The sequence below is a fragment of the Rhododendron vialii genome, chromosome 1a (genome assembly GCF_030253575.1).
Source record: "Rhododendron vialii isolate Sample 1 chromosome 1a, ASM3025357v1".
Classification (NCBI taxonomy): Eukaryota; Viridiplantae; Streptophyta; class Magnoliopsida; order Ericales; family Ericaceae; genus Rhododendron; species Rhododendron vialii.
In genome coordinates this window covers 39,429,468-39,451,709 of record NC_080557.1, presented here as the reverse complement: position 1 = coordinate 39,451,709, position 22,242 = coordinate 39,429,468, and the positions used below count along the sequence as shown (strand labels likewise).

Genomic DNA, 22,242 nt, shown 5'->3' with positions numbered 1-22,242 from the left:
GTTCTCTTAACCTACAAAAAAAAAAAAAAACACCTAATATTTATACTAAATTTAAAAAAAACTGGAACTACGTGGGGGCCTTAGCCCTCTTATTGGGGCTAAACATACGCGAACACATTCCACATGTGATGAAACTTAAGCTGCGGTCGCGACATATGTTCGGTAGGTTCCTCTACCGTGATGTAAAGGGACAATATTCACTGGCGGGCGAAAGTGACGGAGCGCTATACGTGCAGAAGACTGGCATTATCATGTCTGCTCTGCTCCCTCTGAAATACAGTAAGCAAATCTGGGCGTGTAGAGTAGCCGAGAACCAGGACAGCACGCTATAAAGGATATGGCTACAGTTTTCAAGTGTTGGCTCTGGAGCCAAGACCCAGTAGCATTTTGAAAGGTCAAAAAGAAAACGAAAACTCCACTGTACGTCTCCGAATTTGTATCAAGAACTCCCCCAAGCGGCAAAGCTAAGCGCTAATGCTAAAGAAACCGATGAGGCATACCAACGGAAGCCACCGACGGCCGTGCGGGGCCAACTTCGGCCATAAAATGGCTTATTCAAGCAGTTCAAAAAAGTTTTTAAAAAAAAAACCTAGTGGGTTTGCGTGAGCATCAACGACATTCGATGTGTATAGGTGCTCGATCTAAATACCCTATACGAAAAAATAGGGTGTTTGAATCAAGCACCTACACACATCGGATGCCATTGATTCTCGCGTTGCCCACTTGGTTTTTTTTAGAATTTTTGAAAAGTTCGGATCAGCCGTTCGGTGGCCGGAATAAGCCCCACGCGGCCGTCGGTGTGCCTCGTCGATTTCCGTAGCACTCTCCAAAGCTAAGACTCATATCTTTTTTTAGGATCCTAGATGGGTCCCAAGGACATACGTACACGGGATATGAACCCAAGATGGGTTCCCAACTTGATGTAGTACCATTTATGAAGTTTTCCGCAATAAATTTGTTAGGCGATCAAAACAATGTATGTACTCATAGCAGCAATGGTGACATCCCTCTCCACTGTTAGCAAATGTTATATAAAGCATTTAGTTAATTATTTAGCTTGTTCGGTGGACAAGTCTGGATTAAGGGATTTTTTTGGCTAGCCAATTGGTTTATTATTTTTGTTTTTATTCAATTTTGTTTTATATTTGTTAGTTTTTTTATTAATTTTTTGTGAATTATTGTGTCATCCTGATCAGAGAAATCTAAAAAGTTAAAAATTGCAATCGAAACCTGATTTTTTTTTAATAAAGACAAAAATAAACCAATAAGCTAATTTTTTTCGTTTATTTAGAAAAAATTATGGAGAGGCCAATTCACTCCGTCGTGCCCAAGAATGGCAATAAGGCTACTATAATAGAAAAAAAAATTGTATTTTGACTTTTTTGGATAAAAAATAAATACTGCAAATAGGTTAATCTACATATTTATATGCATTTTTTTTGGCTCATAAAAAAATGTAGGACTATCAAATTATATGTATTAAGACGTCATGCATTGGGGCCAATATGCAGGCCATTTCTAGCCCATAGGCCGAACTGTTCTTTTGTTTTTTGATGGCGGAAGGGGGCTTTGACTAGCCCAATTCTTTAGTAGTCTAATTTGCCAACAAAAGGTTTGAATAACCAAAATTTCTATTTCGTTAGGAAAATGATTTTCGCGCTTCATTTTTTACTGACGGCGCTCTATTTTTAAGGGAAAATGACGGCCTAGAACGTTTTTTGATTATTAATACCCGCCAAGGACAAGCTAAGAACATTTGTTAATTATAAAAACACGACATTGGCCGTCATGTTTCCCATTTTTAACGTGAAGTTACTAGTAATTTTATGAACAAAGTGGAGCGTCATTAGTAAGAAGAGGGGCGTGGAAATTCACTGGACATTTCTTTTTGATTGTGTTATGGAAATTATTTTGCGATCTTTGCAGTTTGATTAGAAAAAAATTGTTTTCAAAATAATCTTCGATCGAAAGCCTTACCTTATACGCAGTTAAGTTGTTCGAACACGATGAATGTTTTCAAACTTTTCATTGTTGCTGCTTTAGAAAATTGGCTCATTTTTGCACAATCTCAAAGACTAGTCACGCAATGTGTGTGCATGTGAGCTGAGTGGGAGCGCAGGAGTGTAGGTGCGAGCGCAAGCATAAAAATTTATTTCAAAAGCATCTCAAACTTCGGAAATACGCAAGAATGAAAATTGAGTTTGAGAGTGTAGACGTGGAACTATGGGAGGGAGAGTGAGAGTGAGAGTGAGTGGAGAGTGCTACTGAAATATTACATGAAATATATAGTTTGCAACAATTGGAAAAAAGGCTACATTGGGGCACTGTCACATGGTGGCCCAAAACTCCCCACCACCATATATTCATCCATGGTGATGAAGAGTGTTAAGATACTCTATGAGGACACTCCGAAAGCACCCAACAGTCGTTGAATATCTGGTTACGAGTGGTGGCGACTCTGTGAAGATTCTCGTCCATAGACTATAATGGCCTGTTTGGATGCTTCATTACGAAGGGGTGTTAGTAATACCCTTGTTTTATACCTAGTCCCACCCCCTAAGCCCTTGTTTGGCGACCTCTTTTCGTTGGGTATTATTTTACCCTGTTCTTCTGTAATAACGGCGAGTGCTGGATTCGGGGGTCTTCCCTATGGGTAGGGTTTGAGGTATTCATATCTAATCCCCCTAATACCCCTCAAAAATTGACGATATCACCCTTCCTTATCCCCTTTCTCTAGCCCCAGCTGCCGCCATTTCTGTCGCTACCCTACTTTTGGTTTCGTTTGAAGAGAGAAAAGGGTTTTGTGGCGATTAGGACCAGTTGAATCGAAAAAATTAAGTGTTCCAAATTTCAATCCATTTGAACCGGTAGAAAGATTTTAGTTTTATGATCATTTATCCTAAATTGTCATAATTAAATTTTGAATATAGGACTTTCGTTGATTAGTCTTAAGAAAGTCATACAACCAAATATTTCTTAGGGCTAACCAACGAGAGCCCCTGAAGCCAAAAATTAATTATAATCCGTTATGATAAAATGATCAGAGAAATAGTATCTTTGCATTGATTCAAACCGATTGAAAATTAGAACATTTAATTTTATAACCAACAGGTTATATATTAAAAAATATGGTTACAAAATTAAGTGCTCTAATTTTCAATCCGTTTGAACCGGTACGAAGATCCTATTTCTCTAATCATTTTATCTTAAATGGTCATAATTAATTTTTGGTTTTAAGGCTCTCGTTAGTTAGCCCTAAAAGATATTTGGTTCTACGACTTTCTTAGGGCTAATCAACGAGAGCTCTATAGTCAAAATTTAATTATGACCATTTAGAATTAAATGATCAGAAAAATAAAAATTTTCCACCCATTCAAACAAATTGAAATTTGAAAAACTTAATTTTTTTTTGCTCAACACATATTTATTCTAATAATTATAATGAAACTAACAAATTTTGTCATAAAACACTGCATAAGGGCAAAAAAGTTATTTAACAACTTTTTACATCAATCCCCCCTCCTTATACCCCCAATTAATCATCCATCCAAACCAAATACTATTTTATCCCCCATTTCTAATACATCATCCAAACCAAGTACTATTTAATACCCCCTTCATAAATGTGGGTCATCCCTTATTAACCAATACCCTCTACTATCCAATCCTCTCTTCTTACATAATACCCCCAAACTTAATCCCGCATCCAAATGAGCCCTAATAGACATTGTAACAATTTACCAAATAAAAGAGAAGACATTAGAACAGTTGGATATAGTGTTACAATATCAAATCGCCAACAAAACATATGTAAAAGAAATAGGCAACACCAAGAGGTCCAAGACAGCCACCAAAGCAGCAAATTAAGAGGAGTGCTAGGTACAAAGAAAATGTACCCGAAAATTACCCCGAAAAGGCAAATCAATGGTACAGATGCACTTGAAAATGAATCTGTACCATTGATTTATTCTTTCGGGGTAATTTCTGGATATGTTTTCTTTGCACTTAGAATTTTCCGCAAATTAAATGCATCAAACTGCGAAAAAAAATGCCCCCCTCCCAAATTAATCCGTTACCTAAACTCCGCACTTGCTAGAGAACACGTAAGTCCTCCTTGTAATTGTCCTGCGTTAGGGTTTCTCAAACATACTCTGCAAGGTTTTTTGAACATATTCGGCATGCCTGCATGTCGAGTGTGTTCGAAAAACCCTGCCGAGTATGCATGTCGATAGTCTGGGATGTCAAGTAGTACTTGGAATGTGACCTCGAGGGTATAGGGCCCAATTTCTACGGGCAGATCGATTTCTCTTAAGGCACTTTATATGCTCTCATGTTCATCTAGTATACGGCCGGCCTCGGGTAAGCCCCGCAAGTTCTCGAGCTTGGGCAACCCCCGGGCTGGAGGAACCAAAAAAAAAAAACATGTATATGCAATAAAGTTTCCCATACTATCATAGGTGATTGCCATCGGTTCGGTGGTTATGCAGCCTTTTATAATTTCAGGTGGACTAGGTTTGATTCTAGGCCATAACGCGCCCCTTTATTTTTTTTTTTCCTTTGATTTGTTTTCCCTCCCAATGCATAATATTGCGAAAAATCAAATTACTCCACTTTTGATCTACCTCGTTTTGCTCTCTCTCCCAATGCATAATATTGTGAAAAATCAATTTGTTGAAAAAATTTTATTTAACAAACACAACAGTAATGTATAAGTGAGATGTTCTTATATTTTATTAAAAAAAAGTCACAAATAGAGCAAGCTAATACTGTGTTTATTTTTACTTTTAAACTACCATTTTGCAAGAGAGATTAAAGATATTAGTTATGATTTCAATTGAAAATGAGATGTCGTTCCACTAAAAGTATTTTTGGGCATTTGGGGCTTTTTAAAACTTTTTACGCTTTTCAAGACAGGTCATTCTCCTCCGTATAACAACTAAAAAGCACAAAAAGCAAAAGTCAGCAGAACAGGTCCCGAGTTCTTGAATAAGTAAAGTACAATAACTCAATTGAAAATTTGCTTCAAAAAATGTAAGAAGAATTTATTTTCTTTGAATCAGATCATGCTAATTATAAAACACTATAACCAAAGTTTACATTTTGATGTTGATTTTTTTTATGTTATTCAAGCTACAATAACAATATAATTTTGATTTTTTTTCTTGTGTGTGTGTGTGTATATATATATATATATATATATATATATATATATATTATATTATATTATTTTGTATGATTTAATTGTAAATGTGCAACAAAGCATGAAGTTGGGTTAGGGCAATACCCCTATTTTATTCTAAGAAATAAATAGTAAAACCCTAAGTTAGTCTCTCCATAAAGTCACGTCCACGTGATCAAAACCCATGTCATCCCAATTGAATCCTCTCTTCATAGCTGGTGGCGTAAGCAACAAACCCTCGGCCATGCTATCGAGCAAGCCAGGCATATTGAACAATGCTTCCTCATCCACGAAAACCGCATTCGAAGAATACAAAACACTTTTGCCATGGCTCTCAACATGACTCGGTGAATGATCATCGTCTCCCGCTGATGGTTGATCCGCAACATTTATCTCTCGAGGTGAAAAACTAAACGAAGAGGACGAGGACGACAGCCTCATCGACCGGAATGTCCTCGTGGCTTCGAGAACCGCCACTTGAATATCCCTGGGAGAAGACGACTTGGCTCGCGGAAGCAGCTCAGCGGAGTCGGGGAAGTTAAGTTTGGCCGCTTCGCCGCGGAGCGCCAGGGCAGCCACGTCGTGTGCCCTGGCGGCCGCTTCGGGGCTGGGGAAGGTCCCTAGCCATATTCTCGACTTCTTGTTCGGTTCGCGCACCTCGCACACCCATTTGTTGCAGTTTTTCAGGCGAACCCCGCTGTAAACCGGGTGGCGCGTCTCCCTGAACTTCTTCCTCCCGGCCTTTTTCTTGTGCAAAATGGGCACGCTCGTCGGTGAAGGTGGGATGCTAGGGTTTCTTATAATGTCGTCACTTGAGGAAGAAGATGGTGAAGAAGCTGAAGACTGATCATCTTCAAAGTTCATTTGTATATCTATAAGGAGAGAGAGAGAGAGAGAGAGAGAGAGAGAGAGAGAGAGAGAGAGGTGTTTGAAAAGGAGTCCCACTGTAGAAGTGAATTCTCTACTTGGTGCAAACATGCAGGTACCAAACTGTCAGTATATATATGAGTTGGAGAAGTTTTACAGTGCCGGGTGGGCACAGGCCAAGTGGTGCCAAGCACGATCTCGACCGTCTAAACGTGTTTTAGATGGTCCAGATCTGTTTGAGCAATTTTTTAGTGTAAAATTACCAAAACACCTCTCAAGCCCAAACAGATTTGAGCTGTCCAAAACATGTTTGGACAGCCAAAATGAGTGCTCGGCACCACGTGGCCCGTGCCCACCCGACACTGAAAAATTTCTCTATGAGTTGAGTTTTGTTCCTCCACTTAAGAGGGTGAACATTACCTCTCTTTCATGTTGGTTGAAAGGGTGCGGACTCCACCACAAAGTGATGTCATGCTTATCAAAAAATGCATTACATGATAAGCATGACATCACTTTGTGGTGGGGTTCATATTATTTCAACCAATAAATAAAATGGTAATGTTCATCATCTTTTAAAAAGAATGAACATAATTACATTCATGTGTGTGTATATATATATATATACACACCTTAATATTTCCGATGGACAGGAATTAGGATTTGGACAGGGGAAAAGTGACACGCAAAACACGTGATTAAAACGCCCCGGCCCTGTATTATTCACGTGGAAAATACTAGGATTAGTATTATATTTACAGGAATTGCGGGTAAAGGACACGTGAGAAACAGGAATGAAGACGACAGTTGTGGGTCCCATATGTTGTAAGTTGACGTTCTATTGACTGGAATATCGGAGTGAACACATCACCGTCGTTTGTCACAAAGATGACCTAATTGTTTGTTAACTTACCCAAAAGAAGAATGAATATTGCCAAGTACTACCCACTCTGTGCAACCAACCGCCACAACCCCCAAACCAAAATAAAAATAAAAAAATTACTACTTCCATTGGGCCTATTTGATTTTGTAGGATAAGCGCGGTGGGACTCTTTTCCATAGTCTGGTGTTTGATTGCACACGAGACTGAAAGCGAGATTGGACAATCGTGAACTATTTAATCAATTAATACCCGACAAGGGGTGGTCTATGTATTAGCTAGTCTCCCTTCTCTTGATTACATCCATCCTCATGTAACGGTAAAAAATAATTATTGTTTTTATCACTCTAACTAAGCATAGTATAACTAATTCTAGTATTCATATTATTTCAAATATTATCTCGTGGACCTCACTCGTTTCCTCTATAACGAAAATAATCCCCCAACCAAATGTGCCCTTTATATATGGATTAGAAAAACTTATTTAATTATTGTCCAAGTGTGCCCAAAAATACTATGGATTAGAGTGAATTAATCAATTAATGTCCGATGGCACACATGGTGCTCCAACTTTTCTCTTTACCACGCTCTTTTGTGAGACCCAAATCTATATGTGATCAGAATAGAGTGTTGTACCACATATGCACAAGGGTTCGCAATCAATTTTTGGAACACCATAGGTTTGGTTCAATATAAAAGTTTGACCTCACTCGTCTCCTCTATCACCATTCTTAATACCATCTTATCTAATGCCCGAGTGACATTATCACGTGGTGCCCCAACTTCTCTCTCTACTAAAGAATTCACGAGAGATTTTTCACTTGCTGTTTAGCCCCAAGAGTTTGCCACCAATTTGCAAACTCAAAATGTCTAAGAGTAATCTCTCATTCTTGTTGCCACGTCAAGCACTCATTTACTCTCTCGCTTCACGCAGATCAAGGTTTCTCTTCACAAAGCGGATCGGCGGGCTCCAACACCATCCATCCGCCCTTGATTTCAACTCAATAATTTTTGCTAGTCGACTATATGTATGTAGTGTGAATAACCAGTTCGTTCATTTTAGAATGATATACTATCTGTTTTCGAAAATGTGGACGAAAAGACAAATGAAAACACGTCCATCCGGATGTTGGGGTTTTTTCAAGAGAACTGTAAATATCAGGCCAGAAAGAAAAATATCCCCATGGCGGTTGACTCGCGGTAGGTATAGCCCAGCCAGCCTTCGTTATTTTGCTTCATTAATAGCCACACAGATACTTGTTTCGGTCAAACCCAAACCCCAGACCAGATTAATGGATAAGAACAGATTTCACTTCATGGAAAATCCTGCCCCGCTATCTAGTAGTAGTAAGTACATTAAACAAAGCTAACAACTCCGCCGCTTTACAAAATCACACGTGTAGCTAAACACATAATTATAAACTACTATTACAACAAAGAAAGATTGCAAATTGCACTTCGTTTTTTTCAACTTTTCATACGCAAATTTGCCTTTTTATTTGTTCACTTACTACAAATTTTAATAGAAGAATAATATTGCAAATTTACATAAATAAGGACAAAAAGATGTAATTGCATGTGTGTTACGAAAGAGCTAAGCGACACAGAGCCTGCCTTGATTTTTCAAGAACCTAAATCGAAAATTAAATATTGGGCTTTTTTTGCTAGATTATTATGAAGGTAACCAAAATAAGAGGGGCTCCTAAAATTTATATTTTTTTGGGGACCTAAAACGGCCGCCTCTTTGGCTTTTGCTCAGGGCCGGCTTTGAAGCAACTCAACGATGATGACATGGCACAGGATACAGACAGAGGAGGCCAAGTAAAAGAAAATGAATTGGCCTCTTCACAATATTGTTGCGTACATGTCTAAAAAATATACTAAACAATATGGTTTCGTACATAGAATTCAGATAAGAGCCTAAACAAGTGTATCTGAAACCGTTATTACACACATTTGTATCCAAATTTATACCAAGATACGCGCAAGTGTAATGGTGTTTTATATGAAGTACGATCGCAAGATTCACGAGGCCGCCTAAACAAAGGATTTTAAATGAGGAGGTAAGCCGCACCTATTTAAACAAAGCCCCGCACGTTTATTAAACAAGACATCAGATGATTGTAACTGCACTACGTCAAAAAACCCTTGTGAACAAAAAAACATGCCTACCTACCACTTTATTACGATATAAACTTCACTGTAAAAGAAGGATTGTACCCCACATTATCCTTTATCCACCCATTTGGAACCTAGCCCATTCAAAGAGTTTATAACCATTTCCATTCGTCTTGAAGCACCCTGGTCCTCTGCCACCAGAGGGTCCCCTGTGCCCAAAACTTGCAGCCGCGGGATCATGTTTTGAGAAACATGATCATGCGGCTGAAATTTGGTTGGTACACGGGTACACCAAATTTGGGTACACCAAATTTGGATACAGAAGATCTTGAGTGGTCTTCTGTGCCTTCCCAAACACAAATCAGTGGGAAAGCAACACACCGCTGTCTTCAAAAGGAAATTGCTGAAGTAAGTTTCACACACCAAAATATGGAAATGTGGAAATTGTTGACTGCTTACTTCACAAGGAAATATTAGGTAAGCCGAAAACCAATCCACTGAAGTACGTACATGACAATAGCAACTACACCTTTTTTTTTTGAACGGCAAAAAATTTATTAAAATGGGAATAGGGGAGGGGAATCCAACCAAAGGTTGAAAATAGTACATGGCAAGGGACAAAGCCCTAACTCCTGAGGTCTATGTAGTTACAATCAAATAAACAAATTGCAGGAGCCCAAACTACAACCCAGATATACAATAAGCCCATCTCCTAATCTGGCCCAAACCATAAGCCGGCCCGCCCTAACCAAACCCTAACCCAAGAATCTCCAAAACCCGTCGTCGCCGTACAACGCACTGAAGCCACACCTCGCCGTTAAACCACGCCAGTGACTCCAAGATGTAGCAACTACACCTACTAATAAACAAATATTGGGACACATCCCGCTCCTATTTTAGAACCATATAAAAGGGGGGGGAAGGGGGGGGGGGGGGGGAAATCCTGGAAAACCGAACCGAAAATGAAACTGGACCAAAGGGGTGATTTGGTTTGGCTTCTAGAAGTAAACGGTTTGTTCCAGATTAGTAGCCAAACCAGAAAAAAATCAGTACAGTCTGGTTCGCCACTATCAAATCCGGAATAAAACAGACCCGATTTATCTTATATGGATAATGGACAATGGTAAAACATACAAGATAGGTTTCTATTCTGTGTATTCTTAACGTTCTTCGGATTTTCTTGATTTTGTTTCACATTTGCTACTGTCTTTTCTTTTCTAATGTTGTTTTTGGAGGCAAATTCTACAACCCTTTAATTGTTTTAGGGATTTGCTACTGTTGGTTGGAAATAAAGTTTTGCTATTGTTGCTACATTTTCTCTTAGAGAGCAACTGCTATTGACAGCTACATTTGTTGCTGTTTTTCTGCTAGCTCAACAGAAACAAATGAGTTATTTATAAAATGCAGAACCTTTTGATTGAGCAGCGCTGCAGCATGAGTAACAAAGCAACCGCATAATATTCGGTTTGGTTTGTAAAATGTCCAGTTTGATTAGAAAAAATTCCTAAAGTGGCCCAAACCAAACCGTCTAAACCCCCTACATAAAAGTTAGGGTATATTATTAGAACAGCGAACTACATCAGTTATTCCTCATTGTAACCGTGAACCATCTGCCTTCGTTTATTATTTTCACAAAAATATCACTTTCATTGATTGCTAATTCCCAAGCTTTTTTGCGTAATCAGACAAACAAACTAAGCATGTATCACATCATCCAAAACGAAGGCTGCCCAAACAGGACTAGTACCACACAGTTGAAAAACTATTGATATCCCATTATATTTCTCCATAAGCAATGTCCCACCAATAAAAAGGAAAGAGCTTCTTTCCTCCCTGTTTTATTTTATTTTTTTTTCCGTGCATGTGGTGCAAGTGAACAAATGTAGGGAAGAGATGGAACATATGAATTGCAGAACAATATTGAAGCCCTAAAATTTTACAGCACAAAGACAGAATGCACCAAACAGATATTAACACTGACAAATACAGGCGTGGATGATGGCATACCACATAATAGTCCTTGGAGCCAAGTCAATGCTGCATCTACTCCACAAAGCTAATATTCCCAGACTTTCTGAGCCGGGATATTCGTTTTCGATGGCCACGACCCTGTTCATGTTGTTCCCATTCATGTGCCCCTCTAAGGACTCGATCCCCACAAGCCTTTTAGAGAACAAAGTATAGGCATCTTAATGTCAAAACGATGGTTCAGTTAACAGCATTTTCGCAGACACTGACCCAACACAATACAAAACCAAAAACAGTTGCAAGACTAAAATGGGAAAACGGACTGTGTACAGGTTATGGCTCACCTTGCATACATATTGAGTCCACAAGTCCCTTTGGCTTAATTTCAATCCTCCAGTACCAGTCCTGACCTCAGGATCTGGGAGTGAGCTTTCATCTTCTTTAAGCAAAGACGATACTATTCTAACAGAGGGTTGAACTACATTTGCTGCCCAGGAATCATCATTAGCGCCTAAAACATGGAATGTTTAATCCACTTTAGACTAACACCCGAAAGAGAGAGATTCTAATGCGACAGCCACCAAAATGCACTGACTTGGAAGAAATTGAACTTACACATACATAAGAAGGATTCAGTTGCATCAACATAATGTATGTTCCAACCAAACAGCATTTGCAGTTGTTTAAGCCTCCTTTTCTGCAGGAAAAAAAAAGAAAGAAAGAAAGAAGAGAAGTTACTAACGGAAAGATTCTAAGTAAATACAGCAAAAGTTACCAAATGTCTCCATCATTATAAACTCAAGTCATTCAATTATAACAATGAGATTACATGAATAGCTACACACCATGTTTTTAAAGTTGATTGAGCCTCCTTTTTCTAAGAAAAATTGCAACTTCAAGTAGTGAACTTTGACCTGGATGTACAGACAGTCGGTCAGACACTAAGCCGCCCATTGCAGCTTTGAATTGGTCAAAACCTAACTTAATCTAATTCTTGGAATCCCATCTCTAGGTAATTCGGAAAACTGCAATTCACAATTCTAACACTTGTCATTAACCAATTATTTCACAAGAATAATAATAAATCCTCCAATGTTTCACAAAAGCCTTCTTCTAAATCCTCCCAACGATTACGATTTGATATCACTCCAAAAAAAATGAACAAGTAAACCTTGAGAAGCACATCTACTCTACGGCTATAATCACTTATAGTGGCATGCTCGACGGCCGAACAATCAATCTCCAACAATAACTCTAATTCTATTCGCATTTCATCTAACAAAATCAATGACCTCACAAGATTCACAAACTCAGCCTAAAATTTGTGATAGGCTGAAAATTTTACATGCCTGCAAGCTCTGACTTCTTCCTCTCCTGATTCACTCTTCCTGATCCCAACTAAATTTTACATACCAGTCAGGGAACAATTGTAACCAACCGTTTTCGCGGATTGTTAACACGATCTTGCTCTGGATGAAGGATAGCCTATCCAAACAAGAAGGCGATTACATCGAAACAACAAGCAAAAGGTTTAGTCTTCTCTCTACCTCATCGTGGGGTAAATTTATTTCCTTGGCAACCCAATTTTGCATGAAACTTGGCAAGTATATATAAGTGGAGAGTGAGAAGCTACTTTATATCGTCTCAAACCTTCTAACATCGTCTCACGCTCCACGGCACTTATATATACTTGCCAAGTTTCGTGCAAAATCGGGTTGCCAAGGAAATAAATTTACCCCACGATGAGGTAGGGAGAAGACTAAACCTTTTGCTAGTCGTTTCGATGTAATCGCCTTCTTGTTTGGATAGGCTATCCTTCATTCAAAGATCGAGTGTCAACAATCTGCGAAAACGCTCAGTTACAATAGTTCCGTAACTGGTATGTAAAATTTTGTAGTTTTTAGTTGGGATCATCCAAAAATTTTAGTGGATCAAGAAATGAAGGAGTCGGAGCTTGCAGGCATGATTTTCAACCTATCACAAATTTTAGGCTGAGTTTGTGAATCTTGTGAGGTCATTGATTGTGCTTGATTTTGTTAGATGAAATGCGAATAGAATTAGAGTTATCATTGAAGATAGATTGTTCGGCCGTCTAGCATGCCACTATTAGTGATTATAGCTGCAGAGTAGATGTGCTTCTCAAGGTCTACTTGTTCAATTTTCTAGGTGATTAGGGCAATAGTCTTGTTGACCGTTGAGCGTTTTGTGTTGTTTTGAGGCATCAAATTGCACTTCTTTCTTTTTAAATTATCTGAATATGTGTGGTCAAGCTGAAGTGTGGGATTTATTGTGTTATTATTTGAGAGCAATGTGTAACGGCCGGACAAATTTTAAGACTCATATGGAGCAATGTGAGTTAGTCTAATGTTACATTTATATAACTTGTAGAAAGACGAGATGTTGCTTTTCCTACGTCTTGTTTAGAAAGACAAGATGGTTCGTTTGGTGAAAGGTTACCACCTATTGTGAGAGTTTTTCCAATGATTTAAGGAGTCCTCTGTGAGGTTGCTACTACAATAGGAGATTGATTTTTCAATTGGGTTGAGTTCGAGTGACCGTCATAGTGAATACCTATTATTGAGAGTGGAGGACTTGTTGGGTTAACTTGGGTGTATGAGTCATGTTTTCAAAGTTGGAGTGATATCAAATCATAATCGTTGTGAGGATTTAGGGGAGGGCACTAGCGAAAGATTTGATTCTTGTGAAAGAACCGGTTAATGACAAGTGTGAAGTGTTAGAATTGTGAATTGCAGTTTTCCGAATTAGCTTGTAGTTGCAAGAGATGGGATTCCAAAATTTCCAAGAATTAGATTAAGTTAGCAACTGGACCCATTGGTTCCACAGACAACTTAAGTCATTTGGGGCTATAAAGAATAGTTAGCTCATATAAGACATAGGCAAAAGCCCAAATAAGTGGAAAACTCGAACAATTCTTTAAAAAGCAACTAATGCCCACAGAGGAATAGAACTCCCTCCGTCCCATTTTAAGTGTCCATGCTTCTATTTTGGGATGTCCCAAAATAAGTGTCCACTTTCTAAAAATAACCATCAAAACATGCCAAAATTTCAATTTTACTTCTATAAAGTACCATTTCTTCCTAATTGATTTGACATTTTTTGATACTCGTGTGATTTTTGGATTAACAATATCTTAAAATTTATAATATTTTTCATGATTTGAAGATTTTTTATAATAAAATTAATTGAGATCTATCAAACAAGATCCATATGGAAAGATATAAGCAATTTAAATACATATAATTAACTTCACAAATTATAAGGTTTAATTTTGGAAATTTAGAGAAAAAATTGACTTCTTGAAAAGCTCAATTACCCGTAGAGGACATTTAAATTGGGACGGAGGAGTAGCATATAGAGATACGTAATTACGTACTGTGAAGACACAAATGCACAAGAAGGATTTGAAGGCTCCATCAGTAGTTCAGTACTAAGCGACTTATTCTTATTGTCACGATAACTGGCTGTATCGCCACAAAATAACAAAGAAAATTGGTAAATGCATGGTGAGAGGAAGATGAAAGTCTGACTTGCAAGAATTCAGGAACAAGCAATTAGTTGATGAACAGTTCCATTGAAAGATCAGAATGCTTATGCCACTACATGACTGAACAACACTGAGAACCTAGTTGGCAGCCCTTTAGTTAAAAAAAGGTCCACTTAAGGTACACAATTTACATGGCAGTTTCACATACAAGCCCTCCGTACAGACTATTTTCAGACTACTCTAAAATGACGAAGCACTACGTTGAGAATTGAGATGGCCACCATTTTCCCAAGTTAGTATCTCCATTTAAAACTCATGAATTCCTATCTGCAAACGGTAACTTAAATGATGAATGATTCGGTTTGAATTCGAGAAACATCTAAATGAAGCTACACAAGATTAACATGCTTACTTGACGGCGAACAAGTCTTCGGGTATTTACTTTTACTTTGTCAATAGCCTCTTTTACAAGAAGTTTAAGCTGCATCTCATTGGTGGAATTCAGGATAGTAGCCAATTTATCTTTCAATATTTTATCATGCTTGTTTGTTGGCGTCTGGAGGTGGGAAGCCCCTGGCAAAGCATTCACTTTACCACTCTGGCAGTCAGAAAGGCAAACTCTAAGAAAATCCTCAAATTCCCGAACACCAATAGCCTGTCGTAACCCTCGAGTATAATCCGCATCCAAGCAGTAAATGTCATAAACTTCACCGAGCAAACCAGCATCAACCATGCAATCTACCCTCCATTCCACATACTCATCCAATACAGCGAGAGATGCATCCACACAAATAAAACAGCAATTATATCTGAAATTATCAGCTCGACCCCAGTTCTGCCCTGCCACATGCAATAATTAGAACATTATGAAAAAGCATGTGGACCATCTTGATGTATTCTGATCTGATGGTCTCAATTGGTAGTGGTTCTATTAGGACTTCAACTTCAAAAAGAAAATAAACATAACAAAGACAGGCAACAGTAACGAGAAACCTTTTTCCCCTTTTCTTGTCAAGGTAATGCAAGACGTCTGTTAATACTAGAGGTGGCAATTTGTACTCAGTTTCATGAACCCACCCAAACCCATCCATTTATAACCAGCCCAAACCCACCAATATCCAAATATGGTTTCCAATTGGGTCAACTTAATAAACCCATTGATGTATGGGTTTAGATGGGTGGGTAATGGGTCAAACTTAACAAACCCATCACTCTTTTATAGGGACTTCCGCTGCTGGCTAACAAAGGCCTGAAGAAGGAAATCCTCAATTTTCACCGAAGCTTTACTTACACCATCGAATTTGGCAGTACTTTCTCCGATTGGGCAATTTGCTTAGGTTATACGTTGCCGGAGACGAAATCCGATCGCGTTCCCAATGCGGCCATGGATTGCACATCACTTGCGTACAGAAGTACGGTGTTCAACGAAGGATTCATGAGTTGTTAACAACCAAATATAGCTGATTCAGGCAAACAAAATCTCTCCTAAACAAATTAACATCTCTAATGGGGAATAAAGAATTAGTTTTAGCTCAGTGGACCGCTAATGAGTAGAAACAAATCCACCGACTCATTCCGTGTTGGTCTGAATTTGAGAAGTTTGTTTTTGTGAATTTTTTTTTGTAACTTTGCAATCATGTTAATTGGGAAGGGGGGAGGGGGGGGGGGGGGGGGGCGGGGGGTCGGGTTTCTGTGGGTATGGCTTGACCGAAATTCAACCCACCTTCTATTGACCCTTTTTCAACCCACCCAAACCCACCCGTTTGCCACCTCCGGTCAATACTTACAGCTATAAGCAACTTATGATTTCACCATGCCCAATATAATATAAAATGGGACAACCACATTATACAGGAAGACGTAGAAGGTAGAACTCCAACACAATGGCCTCAGCGCCCTGTATCACAATCAAAAGAAAAGGGGGAAAAAAGGCAAAAACCAAAAATCCTGGTCCTTTGCATGATCATACTTTGCCATCTTTCCCAATAATAGAGCTGCTCTTTCAATCAAATTTAAGGCACTCAAATGTTTGCAGTATACTATTAATACACATAGAACTCAACAAGCAGTAGCTGCAGTACAAACCTCCATGGCCTTTCCTTGAAGAAGTTTGCTAGGAAGAACACCAGAACGAGCATACAAACTCAAGTATTGATTGATCTGCAAAGATTTTGAATATCTAATGAGAAGTTTTAAAGCATCCAACTCTAAACCAATTGGCAAGGAGTGGAGAGGCAGCTCAAACTCATATACTAGTTTTGGAGGAGATAATTAACCGATGTGGGACAAACTCCAACACTCCCTTGCACGTGCGACCCATGACTCGCATGTGGAAAGGTAAACAAACGATCCATAACACTTGGATCACAACAAACAATGGTGCACTTATGGCACAAATAAGGGGAACAAATTCTCCGAAACCCCTCTGATACCAAATTAAAGTATCCAACTCCAAACCAATTGGCAAGGAGTGGAGAGACCACCCATGCTCATATACTAGTTTTGGAGGAGATAATTAACCGATACGGGACAAACTCCAACAAGAAGAATCCACATAATACCATATAGGATAGGCCTTTAGAAAATGCAACTTCCAAAAATACTTCGAGGCATAAGAACCCTACTGATATGCTTGGTTAGAATAGAAGGATATTTTTTTTAGTAACTAAAATGCTAATTCTGCAGCAGAAGAATTATTGTACATTTCCAGTTCTAATAATGCCCAGACTATTAGTATTATGGATACTTTCAGGTTTTCATTCCTACACTGACATTCCAAATTTAGACATCTGCATTTCCAGTATGGCAGGCATAGTGGTGCAGGCAATACTCCTTAAATGATACAGTTTAAGTTCACTCCACCACATTTCATAGATGCTTAAAGCAGGAAAAATAGAAAACTACAAGGAACCCTTACCTTCCTGTGATCATTTGGATGAATCCTACTGGCTGCATCAGGATCAAGGTCTTTAAGACAATCATAACTATAATTGAAATTCTTACACCCATGTTCAAGTTCAGATTCTGGTGGTTCATCTCCTGCAGTTAGTACACACTACAGAGATTATGTTTTCTACCCTGCATTCATTTCGTATTCGTTCGTATAAAAACTTTGGACCACCAGACTCGCTCCTTACCATGAAGACCATTTAAGAAATTTTCATCCATCTCTTCAACGGACTCATCTAGAAGGAATGGACTCACAAGAGCCTGAGCAGAGCAAACATAACAAAACGGAAACAAGATGGGATTAACCTAATCATAAAAATAACCAAACATAATCTAAATATCAAAATAGAAGTAGACCAACAATAGTGGTAAACAAATTGCTACAAAGGAGAGTGGATCAACAAATTACAGATATATGGTTATCATGCAATACGGTATGCCAGTATGGGACGTAAGCCAACCATGTCATGACTACATACTTTCCATGACAAAGCCAAAATAAAACGCAATCCCCGAAAAACAGAAACAACCATAAATCAAAAGATGAAATCCACAACGGGCCCAAAAGCAACGTCCAACATGCATCTGAACAAAGCAGCTAAATAAGAGTAGAAGAACTAATTGAAGAATGCAACAGCTATCCCTAAAACTAAACAAAGATAAACACACAAATGATCTTTCGTAACTTGAGCAAATTATTAACCCATTCACAAAGTACCATCACAACGTGCCGTGCCAAGTAGTAGTTCATAATGGAGAAGTAGAGGAATTCTGGTAAATTAGGTTACATATCAATAGGTAGGTAAAGGATACCCTGGAATTTGAGACATTTTATAGAGGGAATGTCACCAATGCCCTATGGATGTCCCATGGGCCATGGGTTCTCAGTCAATCATATTACTACCAGGCCCAGCTGTACCATATGGGAAATCTGTATGCAATACACAATAAACATTTCTAAGAAACCATAAAAATGTTACGAGTGGGAAACCATTTTGAAAGCATAGTCCCCCATGGTCCATACAAGGAAACCATTTTGAAAGCATAGTCCCCCATGGCCCATACAAATAACCATACAGATACATGAGTGCAGACAAATGTGAACATCTCTATTCTAAATGAAATCACTCCAAACTAGTGGGTCATGGAAATAACAAAAAAAAAAACTATATCCCAAATGAAATTAGCAAAAAAATTCAATCAAGTCGATGCGGATAATTACAACTTTGATAATTTAGTTGTTTGTCGCATGTAAATATTTCTAGCATTTCCAGTTGCCAAAAATCTCAAAACAGAAAAAGAAACTAGCAGCATCATACCTGGATATAGTAATTTGTACCTCCTACAATGACAGGTATGTGATTGCGGGACAAAATGTCGTCTATAAGCTGACAGAAGGTTACGAGTCAAAATTTCTCCGAGGCAAGGATATTGAAAAAATAATAAGAGAAGAGAAAGAAAGCTATAAAATGATACTACAATTTATCTATGGCAAAAAGATACAGTAATTGTCATTCACAAGATTAACATGAGAGCATCAATTATGACACGAAAACAATAAGAGAGGCAGGAGTTATAGGATTTAGTAGTACATTGATTTTTTTTGTCAGTAAAAACATGTGATCTGGCAGTTAAGTTAGAGCACAAGCCTGGGCACCCAATCCATGCTGTTCGAACATGATCACCAACAATGCAATGCAATGCATGCTCTAATCATATCTCATAAATGTATTGCATTTTCATACTGCATTAGTATATGTCCTTGTGACACAAATGATATTGCCCTCGAAGCCTGCCCGAGCTGAGCAAGGAATCTAAACTAGACTTGCTCAGGAGAATAATGTAAATAGGTCCTTAGCTTTGGAGTTTCATAAACATAGTAACGTTCATTGCCGATCCAAAAAGAAAAAAACATACTAACATTCATTGATCAACCCTAAGAAACCTAGTTCTTTCTTATTTCAAGAAGATTACATGCTTTGCTTCTCCATCAAACTGAACTGAGAAATTACACTATCATTCCTGTCTTAGAGACTTTGATTACTCACTACGCGGTACCAGTTCCTCAATTCCACCAACTTGCCAATTGCATTGAAACCGCAGCCGAGACTCAAGTAAAATTAGCTCACTGAAACTACTCCTACACTACACTATTCATGTGAGCGTGCGCGCGAGAGAGAGAGAGAGAGAGAGAGAGAGAGAGAGAGAGAGAGACTCACAGGAATAGCAGAATCCCGAAAGTCCTTCGCTGTGAACTCCACGTCAGGGCTAATTGTGCCCAGAAGATGATGAGGTACTCCTACCAATTACAAGAACAAGACCACACACCGTATCAGACACACATATGCATATATCGAGAGAGAGAGAGAGAGAGAGAGAGAGAGAGAGAGAGAGAGAACCTTTCTGATCTTGAAGGGGAACTTTATTGGTGAGAACATCCAATCCTCGGTAAACCTAGACCAGCGAACAAGAACAAAGAGGTGGATTACGATTTCGCAACAAAATCGATAGCGGCCGTATATATATAATAAGTGAATGAATAGACAGACCTGCATGGAGTCGCCGTTGATGATCTCTACGGGGAAGTGAGAGGCGAGGTCAATGGCCAGTTTAGATTTTCCTGAACCAGTCGCCCCCAATACTACCACCACTTTCGGCTTTTCTCTTCTTCCACTGCTAGGGTTCGTCACCACCTGCGTTACCGTGCCGTTTTCCATCTCTCTCTCTCTCTCACACACACACACAGCGGGAGCGGGATGTTGAGAGACAGCTATGTTTGGATGTTGGGGACCATGACGACGCCTCCGTTTACTGAACGAAAATGATACACCCACCGCCCACCAACCACCGCTCCGCCCACCGCACGCTCGCCGGGCCCACTCCGGCCACCGGACGGCCGATCCAAACCGTTCAAAAATTCTATAAAAAAAAACCGAGTGGGCTCACGCGAAAATCAACGGCATCCAAAGTGTGTAAGTGCTCGAACCAATCTTCTATTTTTTAATGGCTCGGACCATCTGATTTTTGGAAGTTCGGATTGAGCACCTATACACCTCAGATGCCGTTTATTCTCGAAAAGCGTCCACTCGAGTTTTTTTTAGAATTTTTGGACGGTTCGGATCGACCGTCCGGTGGCCGAAGTGGACCCAGCAAACGTGCAGTGGGCGGAACGGTGGGTGGTGGGCGGTGGTGTATCATTGTCCTTTACCGAAAGATTTTGCGAGTACACCTGCAAATTTATAGCATACAACTCGTTTTTTAAGTTAAAAAAAATCGGACAAAAGTGACCCAATGTTGAAAGACAAAAATACCTTTACGGCCTTTTATGGAGTGATTTTAAGTGAAAAGAAAATTAAAGGTTTTGATTTTTAGTCAAATCATTTATTTGAATTGATTATTTTAGTAAGAATTGAGAGAAAAGTATAGAAATAAAATATTTTAATTGATTTCTTCTATTTTCATCCAATCTCAAAAAAAATGATGAGATTTTGTGAGAAATAGCTTTTCTTTCTTATCTCATACTTTCTTATCATCAAAAAGGGTGTTAATGTATAAAAAAAAAATTCGACTTTGTTTGATTGGCAGTTTAATTTAATTTAGAAACCATTCGGCTAAATAAGCCACTTAACTTATTTTTTTGTCTTTATTCAATTTTTTTTTTGCATTTGTTAGTTTTTCGTCAATTTTTTGGAGATTATTGCTTCGTCACGACGAAAGGAATTTAAAAAGTAAAAAATTACAATCGATTTGAATAAACACAAAAATAAGCCAATATTTTCGTCTTTATTCAAAAAAAAATTAAATTTCGATCGTAATTTTTTATTTTTTAAATTCCTCTTGTCATGAAAAAATAATAATTCATAAAAAATTGACAAAAAACTAATAAATGCGAAAAAAAATTGAATAATGACAAAAAAATAAGTCAAGTAGCTATTTAGCCGAACATCCCCTTAGTTTTGATAGTGGATTGAGAGAGAAATAAAGTAATGATTGAAGGGAGGAGTAATGATTGGAGAGAGACGAGAAAGTAATAATTGGATAAATATGGTAATAATTTGAAAGAAAAATAGAGTAATGATTAGAAAACAAAACAAAAACAAAATTAAAATGAGAAACTAAGGCCATCCGCAGTGGCATAATCAAAAATGGATAACCAAAAGTTGACACATCAGCTTTTGATTATTCATTTAAGAGGTTGCTAAGCTTAACAATATTGAGGTCCACAATGGTCACTTCTAGTCCATAACTAAAATAAGGGATACGCTACAATTACACTCTCTCTCCCCATGTGTTTTCCATCATTGATTACTTTCCTCCATTACACTTTTTTTTTGGCAAAAATATATCGATTTCCTCCTTTAATTTTGAGAAAAAAATTGGTGACTTCATTCCCTAATATTATAAATTTGAAAAAAAAATCATATACTAAAAAAAAAGAAACAGATGTGTTCTTGAATTTGTAAAAAAATGTAAGGTTCTTTATGTATTCAACAACAGGGAGAGGAACGAAAAAAGAATAAAAAAAAAACGGAAAAAAAAGTGAAATACCTTAATGCGGCGACAAATGTTTTTCACCATTGATCACTTTCCTCCATTACGATTTTTTTTTTGGCAAAAATATATCGATTTTTTCTCATAATTTTGGAGAAAAAATTGGTAACTTCCTTCCCTCATATTATGAATTTGGAAAAAAAATTATGTACTAAAAAAAAAAATAAACAGATGTGTTCTTGAATTTGTAAAAGAATGCAAGGTTCTTCATGTACTCAACCACAAGGA

At 38.2% G+C, this 22,242-nt stretch overlaps 2 protein-coding genes across 8 annotated transcripts; both read right to left on the bottom strand.

Annotated features, from left to right (window-relative positions):
• Positions 1-5,216: 5,216 nt before the first annotated feature.
• On the bottom strand, positions 5,217-6,145 carry LOC131330934 (dehydration-responsive element-binding protein 1F-like). Its single transcript, XM_058364731.1, has one exon. It carries the CDS (start codon positions 6,041-6,043, stop codon positions 5,324-5,326), a length of 720 nt encoding a protein of 239 aa, XP_058220714.1. The 5' UTR covers positions 6,044-6,145; the 3' UTR covers positions 5,217-5,323.
• A 4,650-nt stretch (positions 6,146-10,795) lies between these two features.
• LOC131330567 (tRNA dimethylallyltransferase 2) lies at positions 10,796-20,241 on the bottom strand. 7 transcript variants are annotated; one of them, XM_058364224.1, is made up of 12 exons: positions 20,013-20,239; positions 19,863-19,917; positions 19,683-19,762; positions 18,783-18,851; positions 17,652-17,724; positions 17,432-17,553; positions 16,600-16,674; positions 14,927-15,349; positions 11,855-11,923; positions 11,625-11,706; positions 11,354-11,520; positions 10,796-11,204 (listed from the first exon to the last, which is right to left on the bottom strand). In XM_058364224.1, the coding sequence occupies exons 1-12, from the start codon at positions 20,178-20,180 to the stop codon at positions 11,085-11,087; spliced, it is 1,503 nt and encodes a 500-aa protein (XP_058220207.1). In that variant the 5' UTR covers positions 20,181-20,239; the 3' UTR covers positions 10,796-11,084. The 7 variants fall into 7 exon arrangements, with proteins under 7 accessions (XP_058220207.1, XP_058220415.1, XP_058220279.1 ...); XM_058364432.1 differs by having other exon boundaries at positions 10,796-11,229; positions 20,013-20,229; XM_058364296.1 differs by having other exon boundaries at positions 11,631-11,706; positions 20,013-20,229.
• Between the last annotated feature and the right edge of the window lie 2,001 nt (positions 20,242-22,242).

Bases quoted from the DNA above. Each gene is read 5' to 3' on its own strand.
- LOC131330934 (XM_058364731.1), bottom strand. From the start codon at position 6,043: ATGAACTTTGAAGATGATCAGTCTTCAGCTTCTTCACCATCTTCTTCC.
- LOC131330567 (XM_058364224.1), bottom strand. From the start codon at position 20,180: ATGGAAAACGGCACGGTAACGCAGGTGGTGACGAACCCTAGCAGTGGA. The intron at 11,521-11,624 runs GTAAGTTCAATT...TCCATGTTTTAG, and splicing joins TGAATCCTTCTTATGTATGT to GCGCTAATGATGATTCCTGG. The intron at 11,205-11,353 runs GTGAGCCATAAC...GTTCTCTAAAAG, and splicing joins GGACTCAATATGTATGCAAG to GCTTGTGGGGATCGAGTCCT.